At 47.7% G+C, this 16,078-nt stretch overlaps 1 protein-coding gene across 3 annotated transcripts in view; it reads right to left on the bottom strand.

Annotated features, from left to right (window-relative positions):
• OS9 (OS9 endoplasmic reticulum lectin) overlaps window positions 1–13,326 on the bottom strand; it is a 39,942-nt gene extending 26,616 nt beyond the window's left edge. For all 3 annotated transcript variants that reach the window (XM_056117606.1, XM_056117607.1, XM_056117608.1), the window contains exons 1-5: window positions 13,121–13,326; window positions 12,545–12,721; window positions 9,817–9,880; window positions 9,611–9,687; window positions 9,347–9,445 (exon numbers count right to left, since the gene is read on the bottom strand). In XM_056117606.1, coding sequence (XP_055973581.1) covers window positions 9,347–9,445; window positions 9,611–9,687; window positions 9,817–9,880; window positions 12,545–12,721; window positions 13,121–13,282 — 579 coding nt within the window. In that variant the 5' untranslated portion in view covers window positions 13,283–13,326. The remainder of the gene's footprint in view (window positions 1–9,346; window positions 9,446–9,610; window positions 9,688–9,816; window positions 9,881–12,544; window positions 12,722–13,120) is intronic.
• Between the last annotated feature and the right edge of the window lie 2,752 nt (window positions 13,327–16,078).

The following is a 16,078-nucleotide window of genomic DNA, read 5'->3' as shown; positions in this document are numbered from 1 at the left end:
GAGTTGTGGAGGGCTGGAGCGATAGTACAGCAGGGAAGAAATTTGCTTTACATGCGCCAACCAGGTTCAATTCCCAGCATCCATATGGTCCCCCGAGCACCGCCAGGAGTAATTCCTGAGTGCAGAGCCAGGAGTAACCCCTGAACATCACCGGTGTGATCCAAAAAGCCAAAAACAGACAAACAAACAAACAAAGAGTTTGTGGTTGTAGTACATCAGTTCAGCACTTGCCTTGCATATTTGAGGCAAGGAGTTTCATCCCTGGCACCACCCCTCAAAATAAACCAGACAGGCTGGGGATGTGGCTCGGTGACAGACTCAGTGTTAGATGCACAAACACTGCATATGGGAGGCCCTGGGTTCAATTTCCAGCACCACATGCTCCCTCGAGTGCTGCAAAGAATGATCTCTCAAGCATGACCAGTGATGTCCCCAAAACAAAAACATAAATAACAAAATACATATTAGAATGAAGGGCTGAAGGGCTGGGAGTGTGGCTCGGTGGTAGAGCACATACTCTATTCTAGGTATGAGGCCCTGTTTGATCACTGGCTCCGCAAAAAAAAATTTTTTTTTTTGTTTTTGTGCCACAGCAGTGGTATTCAAGACTTCCTAGTCTAGCGCTGCACTCAAGGATCACTCTTGGCAGGCTTCAGAACCTTACGGGATGCCAGGGATCAAACCTGGGTCAGGTGCATGCAAGGCCAAGTACCCTACCTACTGTCCTATTGCTCTGCCCCCAACAAGATAGTTTTTATTAAAATTTAGAGGGGCCAGAGTGATAGTACAGTGGGTAGGGCATTTGCCCTGCAAGCAGGGGACCCAGGTTCAATCCCTGTCCTTCCATATGGTCCCCGGAGCATCACCAGGAGTAATTCCTGAGTGCAGAGCCATGAGTCATCCCTGAGCATCACCAAGTATGGACAAAAAACAAAACAAAATTTACTAAGAAAGATGTGAGAAGAGAGAGAGAGAAGTACTTATTCAAGAAAGAACACATGCTTCCCAGAGTGCAAATAAGCAAGCAAAGAAACAGAGGCAAGCAAATGAGATAATGAGTTAAGGGAGAGCATGGGCTTGAAGAGCAATTCTTTCTTTTAAAATCTTCGGGGGTATGGTGCCACCAGTAGGTCAATCTGTACCTGTGAGGCGAGTGCATCAGCAGCCTGATGGTGCCTTCAGACTTCCAGATACCCCAAAATTGCTGCTGTGCCTTTGGCCAGACCCCAAAAACTTGGGGAAAAGTTTACCAAGAAAGTAAACGGCCAAAAGTTAGGTATGTGGGAAACACACCCACAAACCACCTTCGGCTCAGCTATATAATCGGAGGCATGGCCTCTCTGGTTCCTGATTGAACTGCTTAATGGCCATGATCCCAGATACTCAGAAACAAATCTCGAAACCCAGCGGCTTTTGGCAGAAGTGCGTCCGGTCCCTGCAGTAGGTCACCGGTGCTGGGCCAACCCAGGTGGGAATAGGTTTCGTGCCTTGGCCTGTTCCCCCCGGAGTCCAGTGGCCGCCATCCTTCAGAGGCCACTAGACAGTCAGGTTTGGGCTCCCAGTGACGAGACACGCAGGGCCGCATGGGATGGGGGTGTAGCCGGTCCTGTCCTCCCCACCCCAACGAAACCCCAAGTCATCGCCCACAAATGGCTTCTCTGGCTCCTGATCAAGCTTCTTAATGGCCATGATCGCAGAGACTCAGAAACAAATCTCGAAACCCAGTGGCTTTTGGCAGAAATGCGTCCGGACCCCACAGTAGGTTACCGTTGCTGGGCCACCCCAGGGGGAAAAGGGTGTTGTCCCTCTGCCTGATCCCCCTTGGCGGCTCAGTGGCTGTCACCCTTCAGAGGCCATTGGTCAGTCAGGTCTGGGCCCGCAGTGACGAGACATTTTGGACCTCACGGGATGGGGGTGGAGCCGGGTCTGTCTTCCCCACCCCAAAGACACCCCAAGTCATCACCCACGAATGGTTTCTCTGGCTCCTGATCCAGCTGCTTAATGGCCATGATCCCAGAGACTCAGAAACAAATCTCGAAACCCAGTGGCTTTTGGCAGAAATGCATCCGGACCACGCAGTATGTTACTGTCGCCAGGCCACCCCGGGGGGAAAGGGTGCTGTCCCTTTACCTGCTTCCCCTGGCGGCTCAGTGGCCGTCATCCTCCAGAGACCACTGGACAGTCAGGCTTGGGCCCGCAGTGACGAAACTTGTTGGGCCTCATGGGATTGGGGGTGGGGGCCGGGCCTGTCCTCCCCACTCCAACGAGACCCCAAGTCATCGCCCACGAACGGCCTCTCTGGCTCCTGATCAAGCTTCTGAACAGCCATGATCCCAGAGACTCAGAAACAAATCTCAAAACCCAGTGGCTTTTGGCAGAAATGTGTCCGGACCCTGCAATAGGTTACTGTCGCTGGGTCACCACAGGGGGGAAAGGGTGTTGTCCCTCCGCCTGCACCCCCTTGGTGGCTCGGTGGACATCATCCTCCAGAGGCCATTGGACAGTCAGGTCTGGGCCTGCAGTGACGAAACTTGTTGGGCCTCACAGGATGGGGGTGGAGCCGGTCCTGGTCTCCCTGTCCCAATGAGACCCCAAGTCATCGCCCACGAATGGCCTCTCTGGCTCCTGATCAAGCTGCTCAACGGCCATGAGCCCAGAGACTCAGGAGCAAATCTCGAAACCCAGTGGCTTTTGGCAGAAATCCCTCCAGATTTAAGTGTTAAAATTTCGGAATTTCAAAATCACATGGCCCTACTGCAGCCACGTGGCATTATATGTTATTCATAACCAGCAATAGAACACAAATTGTCTACTGTTGCCTTTTCAGCAGACCTGAGTGTTGGGGTAAAATCTCAAATAATAATGGTGGGTCTGGTGTCAAAATATTGAAAGTGATCAAAGTAGAGAGAGAGTAATGTGGAAATCATCTGACCCACAGGTAGGGGGAGAGTGTGGGATGGGGGCATACTGGGGTTTTTGGTGGTGGAGAATGGGCACTGGTGAAGGTACGGGTGTTTCATTGTATGATCGAGACTTAAACCTGAAAGCTTTGTAACTGCTCTCACGGTGATTCAATAAATAAAATTATAAAAAATGAAAAAAAGGTAAGGTGGAGTTCATGCACAATTCAATCAGCTAATCAGTGGCTGAATAAATAGCAGTACTCCTACATTCGGCAGAGCCTGGCAAGCTACCCATGATGTACTCAATATGCCAAACACAGTAACAACAAGTCTCATGATGGAGATGTTACTGGGCCCGCTCGAGCAAATCAATGAACAACGGGAGGACCGTTACCCGTTACTCCTACATTAAAAAAAAATAAAATAAAATAAAATAAAAAAATCTTAAGTCTCTCTGAAAATCTTACTTTTAAGAATTGAGGGGTTGAAGTTATAGCCCAGTGGGTAGGGCATTTGCCTTGCACATGGCCAATCTGGGTTCAATCCCTGGTATCAGACATGGTCCTCCGAACCCTGCCAGGAATGATCTCTGAGGACAGAAGATAGGAGTTATCCCTGAGCACTGCTGGGTGTGGTTCTGTACCCTCCCCAAAAACAGAATTGAGAGAGGAATCCAAATTTATTTGTTTCCATAGGGCTCAATAGCTGCCCAAACTCAAGAGAAGCTGCCCTTCTACAAAACGCTCAGCCTGATGCTTCTATCATGAAGACAGGAGATGTTGTGCTTCACTAGGACCATCAGGAGTGGGAGCTAACTCAACCACTCAGGCAACAGACTGGAAGAGTCCACTAGATATAAGAACGAGTATCAAGAAGAAGCCAGGCAAGCATGCTCTCAACTTTCTGTCCTTAGAAGCCCCAGGCTCTGTGGTCACCACCACCCTTTCAGTTGAGTTCCAACACAGGAACCCTCCTCAGGACAGCTGCTCTCCCTGTGATCTAGATCCCTGCCTGCCCACATCCTCCTCTCATTCCTCTTCCAGTACCTCCACACCTCTCCTTCTTTCTACCACGTCCACCCAACAGCTTTGGGTGCCAAGGGCAGGTGTACATACTTTGCACACAGGAGGTCGGGTTCAATCTCTGTACCACATGGTACCCTAAGTACTATCAAGTGTGACCCCAGGACAAAAAAATGAGATCAAACCATAAACCGTGGATGGCTCAGTGGGAAGTACCTGACTTGCAGGTACAAAGCTGCAAGTTTGATCCCCGGTACGGCAACGCTTGCCTCATGCCTCATGCAATCCTGGCAGCAGCGCCAGGGATACCACTCCGCATGCCAGTGCCTGTACCGCCACCAGAAGTGTGCCCTTGGGGGAGGCCCACTACAGTCAAGTGCAAGCGCATGTCTGCCCTGTCACCACCACCACAAACAGCAGAAAGGAAGGGTAGGCAGGGGTTTACAATAAGAATGAAAAACAAACCTTCCAAAGGGGATAGGGGCTCTGTGGCTGAAACACTTGCGTGTTTGAGGCCGTGACTGTGATCTCCAGAACCACCCACACACTCCAAGCACAACCCTGGTTTATGCCCAGCAGCTCTGCTTTCTATGTTCGACAGTACAGCAAATGATTTCCGGTTCCACCATAGCCACCCATGTATGAGCACTGCCACTGAAGGGTGACCCCTGTGAGCACTGCGACCGAAACAATATGCGAGTTTAACAGCCAGGAATGTGACATCGTGGAGAGTTCCCCAACTAAAGTGTGCACAAGTCACACGAGAGTGGGACCCTGGCAGAGAGTGCAAAGTGACAGACACTGATCCTCAGTTACCGTAATATCAACGGGGAGGGGGGGGGGCGGAAATACACCTTAAAGAGAAAAAGCCACATCTCAGCTTAAAACACAAAACAAGGGGCTGGAGCGATAGCATAGGGGGTAGAGAGTTTTCCTTGCAAGCAGCCAACCCGGGTTCGATTCCCAGCATCCCATACGGTGCATCGCCAGGAGTACTTCCTGAGTGCATGAGCCAGGAGTAGCCCCTGTGCATCACCGGGTGTGACCCAAAAAGCAAAAAAAAAAAAAAAAAAAAAAAAAAAACCCCAAAAAACAAACAAACAACAAAATCCTACCTTTCAGACCCCACCAACCCTGCCCTGCCCTTTATTCTCAGACTTCTCCAAAGATTTAGGCTTCACCATTATCCTCAATACCTTCTTTTCACCACCCCACTGAATCTACCCTAGCAAAGACTGTCAATGAACTCTGCTTGGAGTCCAACCTAAGGACAGGCCAGGGGTCCAGGATTTCATTGAGATTAAAAGATTTATAAATGTTTGTAATTCCCATCCCTCCCACCTGATTCTGCTTTAGTAAAATAATTCCCATGACCCAGGAGCAGTTTTCAATTAACCTTTCCCTTGAGGGTCCAGAGGCAGCCAACACCATGCTCAGTCCTCCCCTGGACCCCTGGGTTTCCTGGGTTCTACCTCACTACAATCTTCTCTATGGCCCCTTCCTTATGGCAAAGCCTCCCTCTGCCCTGTTTTCAGCGATGGCTTCCCCAAAGTTCTCACTTTTCTTATTAGCTACTCTCTAGGGTGGGGCAGGGGGAACTTCATCATTACTATGACTCAAGTTACAACTCCCTTACTGAACTCCCGGACTCGGGGTTCAATTCTCATCTTTCAAGAGCTCCAGACTCACGGATTCAATAGCCTCCTTAGAAATGTCGACTTGGATGCCAGCATTCACTGAAACCATCAAACCGATAGACAAAAATCTCTAGTTGCCTTCACCATATTTCTCTTCCACCATATTCACTTCAATAAGAGAAAAGTACCATCTACCCAGTTGCTCATGCCAAAAATCTAGGATTCTTACTCTACTGAGTTACCCCTAAGTCTTTTGAAATTAACATTACTTCTAAATTAACATTACTTCATTCTTAGATCACCTGTTTTCTCACCAATATTATTGAAACTGCCTTCTGATCTTTTGTTTGTTTTTGAATCACACCCAGCGATGCTCAGGGGTTACTCCTGGTGAACCAAATGGGGTGCCATAGATTAAACCCAGGTTGGCCACAAGCAAAGCAATCGCCCTACCCACCAATGTCATCTGATTTTTCAATCATTTGCTCTGTTTCAATCAAAGTGGGTCTTCAAACCCCAAACTGATTTACAAAAAAAATTTTAAAACAAAATAATTTAAAAATAAGGCCTAAGAAATAATACAGTGGATAAAGCACTTGCCTAACCTAGGTTTGATACCCAGCACTTCATATGGTTCCTTGAGCACTGGCAGGAATGATCCCTGAGCAGAAAGCCAGGAGTAAGCCCTGGTTGTGGCCCAAACTATATAGCACTGTCCTCCCGTTGTTCATCAATTTGCTCGAGCGGGCACCAGTAACGTCGCCATTATGAAACTTGTTGTTATTTTGTTTGGCATACCGAATATGCCACGGGAAGCTTGCCAGGCTCTGCCATGTGGGCGGGATACTCTCGATAGCTTGCCAGGCTCTCCGAGAGGGATGGAGGAATCAAACCCGGGTCGGCCACATGCAAGGCAAATGCCCTACCCACTGTGCTATCACTCCAGTCCTGTGGCCCAAACACAAACACAAAACAGTAACAAAAAGCTCACATTGAATATGTCATCATTCTGTTGAAAATATTTGTTGGTTTTCTCTCCTTTCTCAGTTTATCCAAACACCTCAATATGACCTGTAACTTGTCCCCTAATGACTACAGTCTCCCTTCCCATGCTCCCTTTCCCAGTCACTGTGCACAGTTTTCAGCTGCTGACATGGCCCACATGCTCTGTATGCCTGTCATACTGCCACTGAATGCTCTCCTGCCCCTGACAGTGGCTGGACTCTTTCCGTCCTTTCATTAAGCTAAGTCACTTTCTCCAAGAGGCCTCCCCTCTACCTGGACAGGTCAGTCTCTTTGTTTTGGGCCTACAATCGATATACACTTCTCCTATCAGAATATTTATACTACTTATTTTGACTAATTTAGCTTTTTCGTTTGTTTCCGAACCACACCTGGAGGTGCTTAGGTCTTATTCCTGACTCTACATTCAGGAATTACTCCTGGAATACTATGGGATGCTAGGAATCGAATCTGGGTCAGACAAGTGCCCTACCCACTGTACCTTTATTCTAGCCACTTATTTGAACTTTTTTGTTTTTGTTTTTTGGGTCACACCTAGTGATGCACTGGAGTCACTCCTGACTCTGCACTCAGGAATTACCTCTGATGGTGCTCAAGGGACCATATGAGATGCTGGGAACTGAACCCGGATTGGCTGCGTGCAAGGCAAACGCCCTACGCACTGTGCTATCGCTCCAACCCCTATTTGAACTATTATATGTCTTTCTCCTGAGAGCAGAAAGACGTCCCTCAGTCATAATTTTATCTACAGTTTATATTATAGTGCTTTGCTCAGGGCATAAACTCAACAGAGATGAGGAAATGCAACCTCAACCTTTAGTTTGTCACTAACCAAAGGTACAAATAAGCAAAGAAATCATTAGAATACAGTGAATGCTATGTACATGGATGCTTATGGGTTACTAGGTCTGAACATTTGGACCCCTTCAATTCCATTTTGGAATCCAAATGTCCAGTATGTCAGTACTAGGAGTGCAGTCTTTGAGAGGTGCAGAGGTCATGATAGTGGTAATCTGTGAATGGGAATAGCGCTTTTCCATGAGACCACAGAGGCTCCCAGTCCTTTCTGCACTGTGAGAAAACAGCAAGAATTTTGCAACCTGGGTGGAACTTCATACAACTGGCACCTTGATATTAGATTTTTCAATTTCCAGACATGAGAAAAAATGTTCGGGGATTTTGGGTTTTTTTGTTTTGTTCTTTTTTTGTTACTGTGTTTGGCATATCAAATACGTCACTGGGAGCTTGCCAGGCTCTGCCGTGCGGGCGAGATACTCTCGGTAGCTTGCCGGGCTCTCCGAGAGGGGTGGAAGAATCGAACTCGGGTAGGCCATGTGTGTGTGGGTGGTGCATACCCAGTAATGTTCAGGAGGTTGGGGTTGCAGCTGGCAGTGCTTGGGCATTAAATTTTATTTAGTTTTTCAGTTAGTAAATCCTTCTTCACGTGCAAAACATGCACTCTGGCCCATTGAGCTATTCCTTTGGTGCAAATTTCTGTTGTCTATAAGCTACCTATCTATAATATCTTGTTAAAACAACCAAAGATTTAGATAGAAGAGAAGATGGAATCACTGTCACTGTCACTGTCCTCGCGTTGTTCATCAATTTGCTCAAGTGCGCCCAGTAACATTGTGAGACTTGTTACTGTGTTTGGCAGATCGGATAGATCACAGGTAGCTTGCCAGGCTTTGCTGTGCAGGCGAGATACTCTCAGTAGCTTGCCGGGCTCTCCGAGAGGGGTGGAGGAATCGAACTCGGGTTGGCCATGTTGGCTGCATGCAAGGCAAATGCCCTATCCGCTGTGCTATCGCTCCAGCCCAAGAATATGGAATAGGAAGGGTTAAAGAAACACAAATAACGTTCCCCGGTTAGCCAAGCAAGTCACATATTAATATGTGACATTTGAGCTGGCTTATCATTCATTCCATTCACTCAATGAATACTTTCTTTGCATCTACTTGGTGCCTGGTATTGCTTCAGGCACTCAGGATACAGCAGGAAATAAAACAGACATTGTTCCTTTCTTCCTGAAGCTTACTCTCGTGGGCACAGACATAAGTATTAAAATCTAACAAGATAATCTCAGATGAGGGTAGTTTCTTTTCTCTTCTTTTTTGTTTTTTTTTGGGGGGGCGGGGGTACACCCAGTGGTGCAGCTTAATTCTGGCTCTCCATTCAGGAATTACTCCTTGTGGTGCTTGGGAGACCATATGGGATGCCAACGATAGAATCCAGGTTGGCTGCATGTAAGGCAAATGCCCAGCCTGCTGCACTTCGCTCTGGCCCCCTAAACACAGGATTTGAAGCAGTGATTTTTCTTTTCTTTTTTTTTTTTTGTTTGTTTTTTTGCTTTTTGGGTCACACCCGGCGATGCTCAGGGGTTACTCCTGGCTCATGCACTCAGGAATTGCTCCTGGCCGTGCTCAGGGGACCATATGGGATGCTGGGAATTGAACCTGTGTCGGCCATGTTGGCTACGTGCAAGGCAAACGCCCTACCCGCTGTGCTATTGCTCCAGCCCCGAAGCAGTGATTTTTCAACCACCAGTTTAGGGTCCAGTGCTGGTTCCCAGGTGAAGAAAAGCTGAAAACCATTAGTCTACTGCACCCAGACTATGGGCCAGTATGCAGGAAAGACGCTAGTCCTCATGTGTAGGAAGGTTGAAAACCACTAGTTTAGAGTATGGTACTATTGTGCCCTTTGCCCATTAGAAACAAAATTGTCCCAGACAGAGTGCCTGCTTCTGTCTCTCAAGACTTACCCGAACCTCAGCCTCCCGGGGCCTCCCATTGAGGTCGCACTTGGACCCGTTGCCATACGACTGGCTGTGGTAGCGTTTCAGGCGATGCTGCTTGGAGGCCTGCAGAGGACATTGGGCGTGAGAAAAGACAAGAGCAAGGGAGGAAGAAGACACTCTGTGCTATGGCCACCGAAAAACATGTCAATTAATCCTGATCCTCCCCTGCTTTTGAGGGTTCTTAAAACTCCAGTGCACCCCTTTCTCCCAATCCCACACTCCTGCCACCTTGGCTGTTTCATCATCCCAGTCGAAGGCCGATTGATAGTAGCCGAGATACAGAACTTCACCTTTGATTTCTGAATCTGCAAGAGACACCACAGAAAAGTCCCATTACGCCCTTCTAGGAGGACCAGGAGGGAAGGAGATGGGGGAGGCAGGTCACCTTCCATGACACGATGCTGAAGCTTAAGGAAAATGAAGGCAGGAGTCACCTTCCATGTGGTACTGCTGAATGTGGCGTCCATAACAGAATTCGTACGTCCACCAGTCCTTGGTCTGACAATAAGAAAGGAAGAGTCAGGGGGAGAATGGGCAGATAGCTCTTACTGACTCAGATTCTCTTCTGACATCAAGATACAAACCACTCATCTTTTTCCCTTCTCCCTCTGTATCCACACTCAATTCTCCAGATTCTTGGGGCAGAGGAAAAGCAACTTTCCTTCTGTGATTTGAAAAGCTAATTTTATTTGACTTAATCTTATTTTTATAGGGTTTTTAAGCACTGCACCTATATTTCTCTTTTTTGTTTTGGGACCACATCTGGCAATGCTCAGGAGCTACTCCTGGCTCTGTACTCAGGAATTACTCCTGGTGGTGCTCAGGGGACCCTATGGGATGCTGGGGATTGACAACAGGTTGCTGCATGCAAGGCAAATGCCCTACCCACTTTACTATCAACCATCGCTCTAGCTCCTGGAAATCTAATTTTAAAGTATGTTATTCATCACCCAAGAATAGCTGAGATAAGTACCAGGAAGATTACTCCATGGCTTTGAGGACAGCTTCACACGCTAGGGGAAAAGGTAGCTCAGATAAGAGAAGGGAGCACCAAATAAATAGTGTTGGGAGGTTCCTCTCAGGATGGGAAATGCGTGGTGAGAGTAGACTATAGTTCGAACAAGACTGTCACTCATCCAGGAATTTTACTCCATGACTTGGAGGCCAACCACACATACTAGGGGAAAAGGGAGCTCAGATAAAGAGGGGAACACCAAATAAAGGTGTTGGGAGGATCCTCCCAGGATGGGAGAAGCATGCTGAAAGTAGACTATAGGCCAAACATGATTGCCACTCAATGTTTATTTTGCAAACCACAACACCCAAAAGGAGAGAGAGAACAGAGGGGAATGCCCTGCCACAGAGGAAAGGTGGAATGGGGGGAATGGGGGATGGGAGGGATACTGGGTTCCGTGGTGGTAGGAAATGGGCACTGATGAGGGATGGGTATTTGATCATTGTATAATTGAAACTCAAGCACAAAAATGTGTAAGTCTGCAACTGTACCTCATGATGTCTCACTATTAAAAAAATTTTTAATAAAAAAAAGGATTGCCACTCAATGTCTCTTTTGCAAACCACAGCACTCAAAAGGAGAGAGATAATGGAGGGGAATGCCCTGCCACAGTGGTAGGGTGGGATGGGGGGATGGGGGGTGGGAGGGATACTGGGACTGGTGGTGGTGGAGAATGGGCACTGGTGGAGGGATGAGTATTCGATCATTGTATCAGTGAAACCCAAGCACAAAAATTTGTAAGTCTACAACTGTACCTCATGGTGTTTCACTAATAAAAATTAAAAAAAAAAATAAAGCATGTTATTCATTTGTGGTTTTTCTATTCCTCCGTTTTTTTTTTTTGGAAGTGCATGAGCAGCAGTGATTGAAGAGCAATTATGTCCCGTGCTCAGGGTACCATATGGTACTGGGGATAGAACTCAGCAAAGTATGTGCATTAACCCCCTGAGCACTCTCACTGCTCACTGCCCCTCCCTTCCTTTTAAACATTTATTTAATTTTGGCTTGGGGACCACACCTGGCAATGCCAAGGGCTTACTCTTGGCTCTGCACTCAGGAGTTGCTCCTGATGGTGCAAGGGTAACCAAATGGGATACTGGGGATCAAACTTGGGTTTGTCACATACAAGGCAAGGACCTTAGGTATTGTATTATCACTCCAGGTCCTCCTTTTAAACATTAAAAAAAAATTCTGCACCCTCCGTAAAGATAATTGTGGCTTCCTGGAATTATTAAGACCAGAGAAACAGGGTCAGAGGGAAAGTACAGAGAGTAAGGTGTTTGCCTTGCACACAGTCAACCTAGACTCATCCTCTGGCCCCCCATATAGTCCCCTGAGCCACCACGAGTGATCTCTAGTGTAAAGCCAGGCATAAGCTCTGAGCACAGCTGGGTGTGACTAAAAAAAAAATTTAAAAAAATCAAAACCAGGGAAACATAAGAAAAGAATGTAGGATATAGGAAACGTAGCAATAAAGTAAAATATTATTTAAACTTTTACAACACTCTTTGAGCTTTCAAACCACTGGCTGTGAAGTAGGTAAATTCTCTTGACCTCCTGAACTTTTCTTTTTTTTTTTTGCTTTTTGGGTCACACCCGGCGATGCTCAGGGGTTACTCCCGGCTCATGCACTCAGGAATTGCTCCTGGCGATGCTCGGGGGACCATATGGGATGCTGGGAATCGAACCTGTGTCGGCCATGTTGGCTGCGTGCAAGGCAAACGCCCTACCCGCTGTGCTATTGCTCCAGCCCCCGTGAACTTACATTTTAGTACTGGGACTGGCTCAAAACTAAATAAACTGATGACTCCATTAATAAGATGATTTTTAGATGGTTAACAGTGCCATGGGCAAGGGATGTGACTCAGAGGGAAAGCACGTGTCTTCAGAAACTTGGATTAAGGCTTACTCGGAGATCTTCCATTCGAACTCTCTACATTCAGCGCAGGTTAATGTAGATTAGAAAAGATGCGCATGACAGCTGGGACTGCTGCTTCATATGTGTGACTGATGTTTGCTCTCCAGTGGCCCTCTTAACTCCCCCAGGCCCTCCCGAATCCCCTCTCCCCGCCCATTCACCGGCACTCAGGTTCTCATACAGATGTGTAGATCCCACACTTCATCCCCTCCCGCCCAGTCCCCTTCACCTTCAGCAGGCAGGGAGCATCTTTCATGGGGCTCAACAACTCAGGGATCCCAGGCCCTTGGTAAGCAGGTGCCTCCTCCTCCCTTTCGCGCTGGAAGTGAATCGCTCCTGCGGGCAGGCGGCATTCATAGCGCTGCTTGTACTTAGAGGAGACAATCACCACATCCGAGGCTTGGCTCTGGGGAGAAGGGGAGTCGGGGGGCAGGGAAGCAAAGAGAGGCTGGGGTCAGGGAGAACAAGGGGATCCCTCTTCAGATCCTGGGGAAGCGCCCGGCCCAGAAAGAGGCTCCGGTCCAGCCGCCTGCAGGGCTGAGCACATTCCCACCCCTCCACAGGGGCGGGGTCTGGGCGTTTCGATCCGGAACTGGGACCTGACAGCGGGAAGCCCCACCCCTCCCGGTCCCCGACCACAGGGGAACGGGTCTCAGACCGCGATCCTCGGAAGTCGTCGGAAAGACCCAGCCGCCTCTTCTCGAGTCTCCTCCAGCTCCCGCCTCAGACGCCAACGCCGCCCTCCTTCTTCTAGCTTTCCCCTTCCCCTTTGCCCCGGACTCTCGTCGCCTCTACGCTTCCTCACCTGCCCTCCCATGACAGGCAACGGCAGGATCTCAATCCCATAACGCATCTCACTCAGCTCCTCCAGATTCAGGCTCCCGACACCACCAGTCACTCTTGCGGGGAACAGGAGCCCTAGAAGCAGCAGCCCCAACAGACTGGACAGCAGCGTTTCTGCCGCCATCTTCCGTTCCCCTCCTTAGCCAGAGCCACTCCTTCCGCCCTCAACCTGGCGGCGGCTTCAGACGCCCCTTAACACCACAAAGTTTCATTGGCTAAACGTTCTGTCTCTCTCGTGTACCCCATTCTCATTTGTGAACGTAGGCTCCAATGCTTACGAGGAGGTGGGACATGAGTCTTAGCGAAATCATACTCAGCGTGTGACTGGTCGGAGAGGCCAACCAATCACTGGCAAGATCGGAGCCCTCCTCCCACCTCTAGGCCCGGGAGAGGCGCGTAGGTAGACTTGGACCCTTTGAAGCAGGTTTTTTTTTTTCCCCTCCCAGCTGTCATGCGCATCTTTTCTAATCTCATTTTCCATCCTTTCTTGCTTTGAATCGGGACTTCACCGGGCGGATACGTGGGTCAGCGTTATACTCCTAGGAGTTAGTAATTGTTACAAGACAAAAGCATTTACATATATATATGTATATATATATATATATATATATATATATACACACACACATAAAACAATTTAGGTAAAGGTAAGGTAAAGGCCCTCCCGTTGATCGTCGATTTGCTCGAGCAGGCCCAGTAACGTCTCCATTGGAGACTTTGTTGTTACTGTGTTTGGCATATCGAATACTCTCGGTACCTTGCCGGGCGAGAGGGGCGGAGGAATCGAAGTCGGGTCGGCCATGTTGGCCGCTTGTAAGGCCAACGCCCTACCTGCTGTGCTATCGCTCCAGCCCAAAACAATTTATATACACGCAATTTATATACATACGATATATATAAAATTTTAGAGCAGTTTGTGCCAAAACCTTTCTACATGATCCTGCCATTATCCAAAACTAAAATTATCCTGAAGAAATAAGGATGGAGGGCCAGGGAGCTAATTCAAAGGACACGAGCGGTGCACATACTTTGCATGCAGGAGGACAGGGTTGGATCCCAGGCACCTCAAGATCCTCAGCACCACTGGGAACGACCCCAGCAACAGAGGGCGGGGTTTGGGGAGAATCCCTAAACACCATTGAGTGTGGCCCTAAAATCAAACTTAGAAGAAAGAAATGGGCTGGGAAAGAGATGTACAGTTCTTTTCTCTCCCCACGGGTTTGGGAGAAAGATGAACTTTCTTCTAGGTGATTTAAAGAGAAAGAGAAAAGAGAACAGTAGCAACAGAAGAAGAAGAGGAGGAGGAGGAGGAAGAGGAGGAGGAGAAGAAGAAGGAGAAGAAGAAGAGGAAGAGGAGGAGGAGGAGGAAGAGAAGGAGGAGGAGAGGGAGAGGGAGAGGGAGAAGAAGAAGGAGAAGGAGAAGGAGAAGGAGAAGGAGAAAAAGAAGAACCAAACCCACCCGAATGTTAACTGGTTAAGCAAACCTGAGAAAACTTATTCCAAGCAAAGGCAAACAAGTGCAAGATAAACAATAGCAAAGGTTTGGAAAATTTTCTCTGGGGAATATAAGTTTCCCCAAAGAGAAATCCCAAAGATATGTTTGCTCATCAGGGTCTTTTAGGGTTCACTTAACAAAAAAATTTAAAAATCCTACCATTTTCGTTCTTTGCTTTGCCAACTATTATTGGTCCCTTCCTAACTGCCCTTTGCCCTCACCCCAACCATTGATCAGTCTTGGCCCCTACTTTGCCTGGTCTTGCATATTTGTCTTATATATATAATCCACTACCTGCACTACCCAGCTGTGAAGACAATGTTTTTGAGAAACATTCGCTCTCAACGGAACGACCATCTCCGAATGCAACAGTTATGTGTACCTAAGTCGAGAAGTCAACATGACTATTGACCTGGCACCTGAGTTGCACAGGAGGAAGAGAGCGGCTTGGAACGCCTTCAAGAGCATCGAAGAAATAGCTAGGAGGATGAAGAAGCTCCGGCTCCAGGCACATCTCTCAGATTCCACTGTTCTTCCTGCATTAATATACGCCTCAGAGACCTGGGCCCTATGCAAACAGAATGAGAACGCTATTCGTGTCTCCCAAAGAGAAATTGAAAGAGCTATGCTTGGAGTATCACGCTTCACTCAAGTGAGAGAAAGAATCCGGAGTTCTGACCTCTGTCAATGGTCAAGAATCAGGAACGCTGTCTCATTTGCCAAGGCGTCAAAAATCAGATGAGCTGGACACGCAATGAGATTTAGAGTCGACCGCTGGACTAGAGCCATTACAGACTGGATTTCACAGGACGTCAAAAGATCGCATGGCCGCCCACCTACGAGATGATCAGACTTCTTCGTCAAAACTCTAAACGATTGGTTTGAGGCTCTTCCTGTTCCTGGAGTGAGCAGATGCCATTAGGCTACACTAGCACGCGACAGGGACAAATGGAGATGTTACTGGCTTCCGCTCGAGCAAATCGATGAGTAACGGGATGTCAAGTAATCAAGTGATTATATATAAATATTTTTATATCCCACAAATGAATGCAGTCATTCTCTATCTGTCCTCTCCTTCATTTCATTTAGCACAAAAGTCTCCATCTGCATTCATTTATAAGCAATTTTTTCCTAATGGCTGTGTAATATTCCACTGGGTATATGTATCATAGTTTCTTTATCCACTTGTCTGTTCTGAGGTACTTAGGTTGTTTTCAGATTCTGGCTATTGTTAATAGTGCTGCAGTGAACATAGAAATGCAGATGGCATTTTTACTTTTTTTAAATTTTTTTTGGGGGGAGGCCTTGGGTATATGTTCAGAAGTGGTATTGCTGGGTCCGGTGGGAGTTCTATTTCTAGTTTGTTTTTTGTTTTGTTTTGTTTTTGAGAAATGTCTATATTTTTTCCCAAGAAGACTGGACCAA

This window comes from Sorex fumeus, unplaced genomic scaffold (genome assembly GCF_029834395.1).
Source record: "Sorex fumeus unplaced genomic scaffold, SorFum_2.1 ptg000035l, whole genome shotgun sequence".
Taxonomy (NCBI): Eukaryota; Metazoa; Chordata; class Mammalia; order Eulipotyphla; family Soricidae; genus Sorex; species Sorex fumeus.
This window is presented reverse-complemented; position numbering and strand designations above follow the sequence as displayed.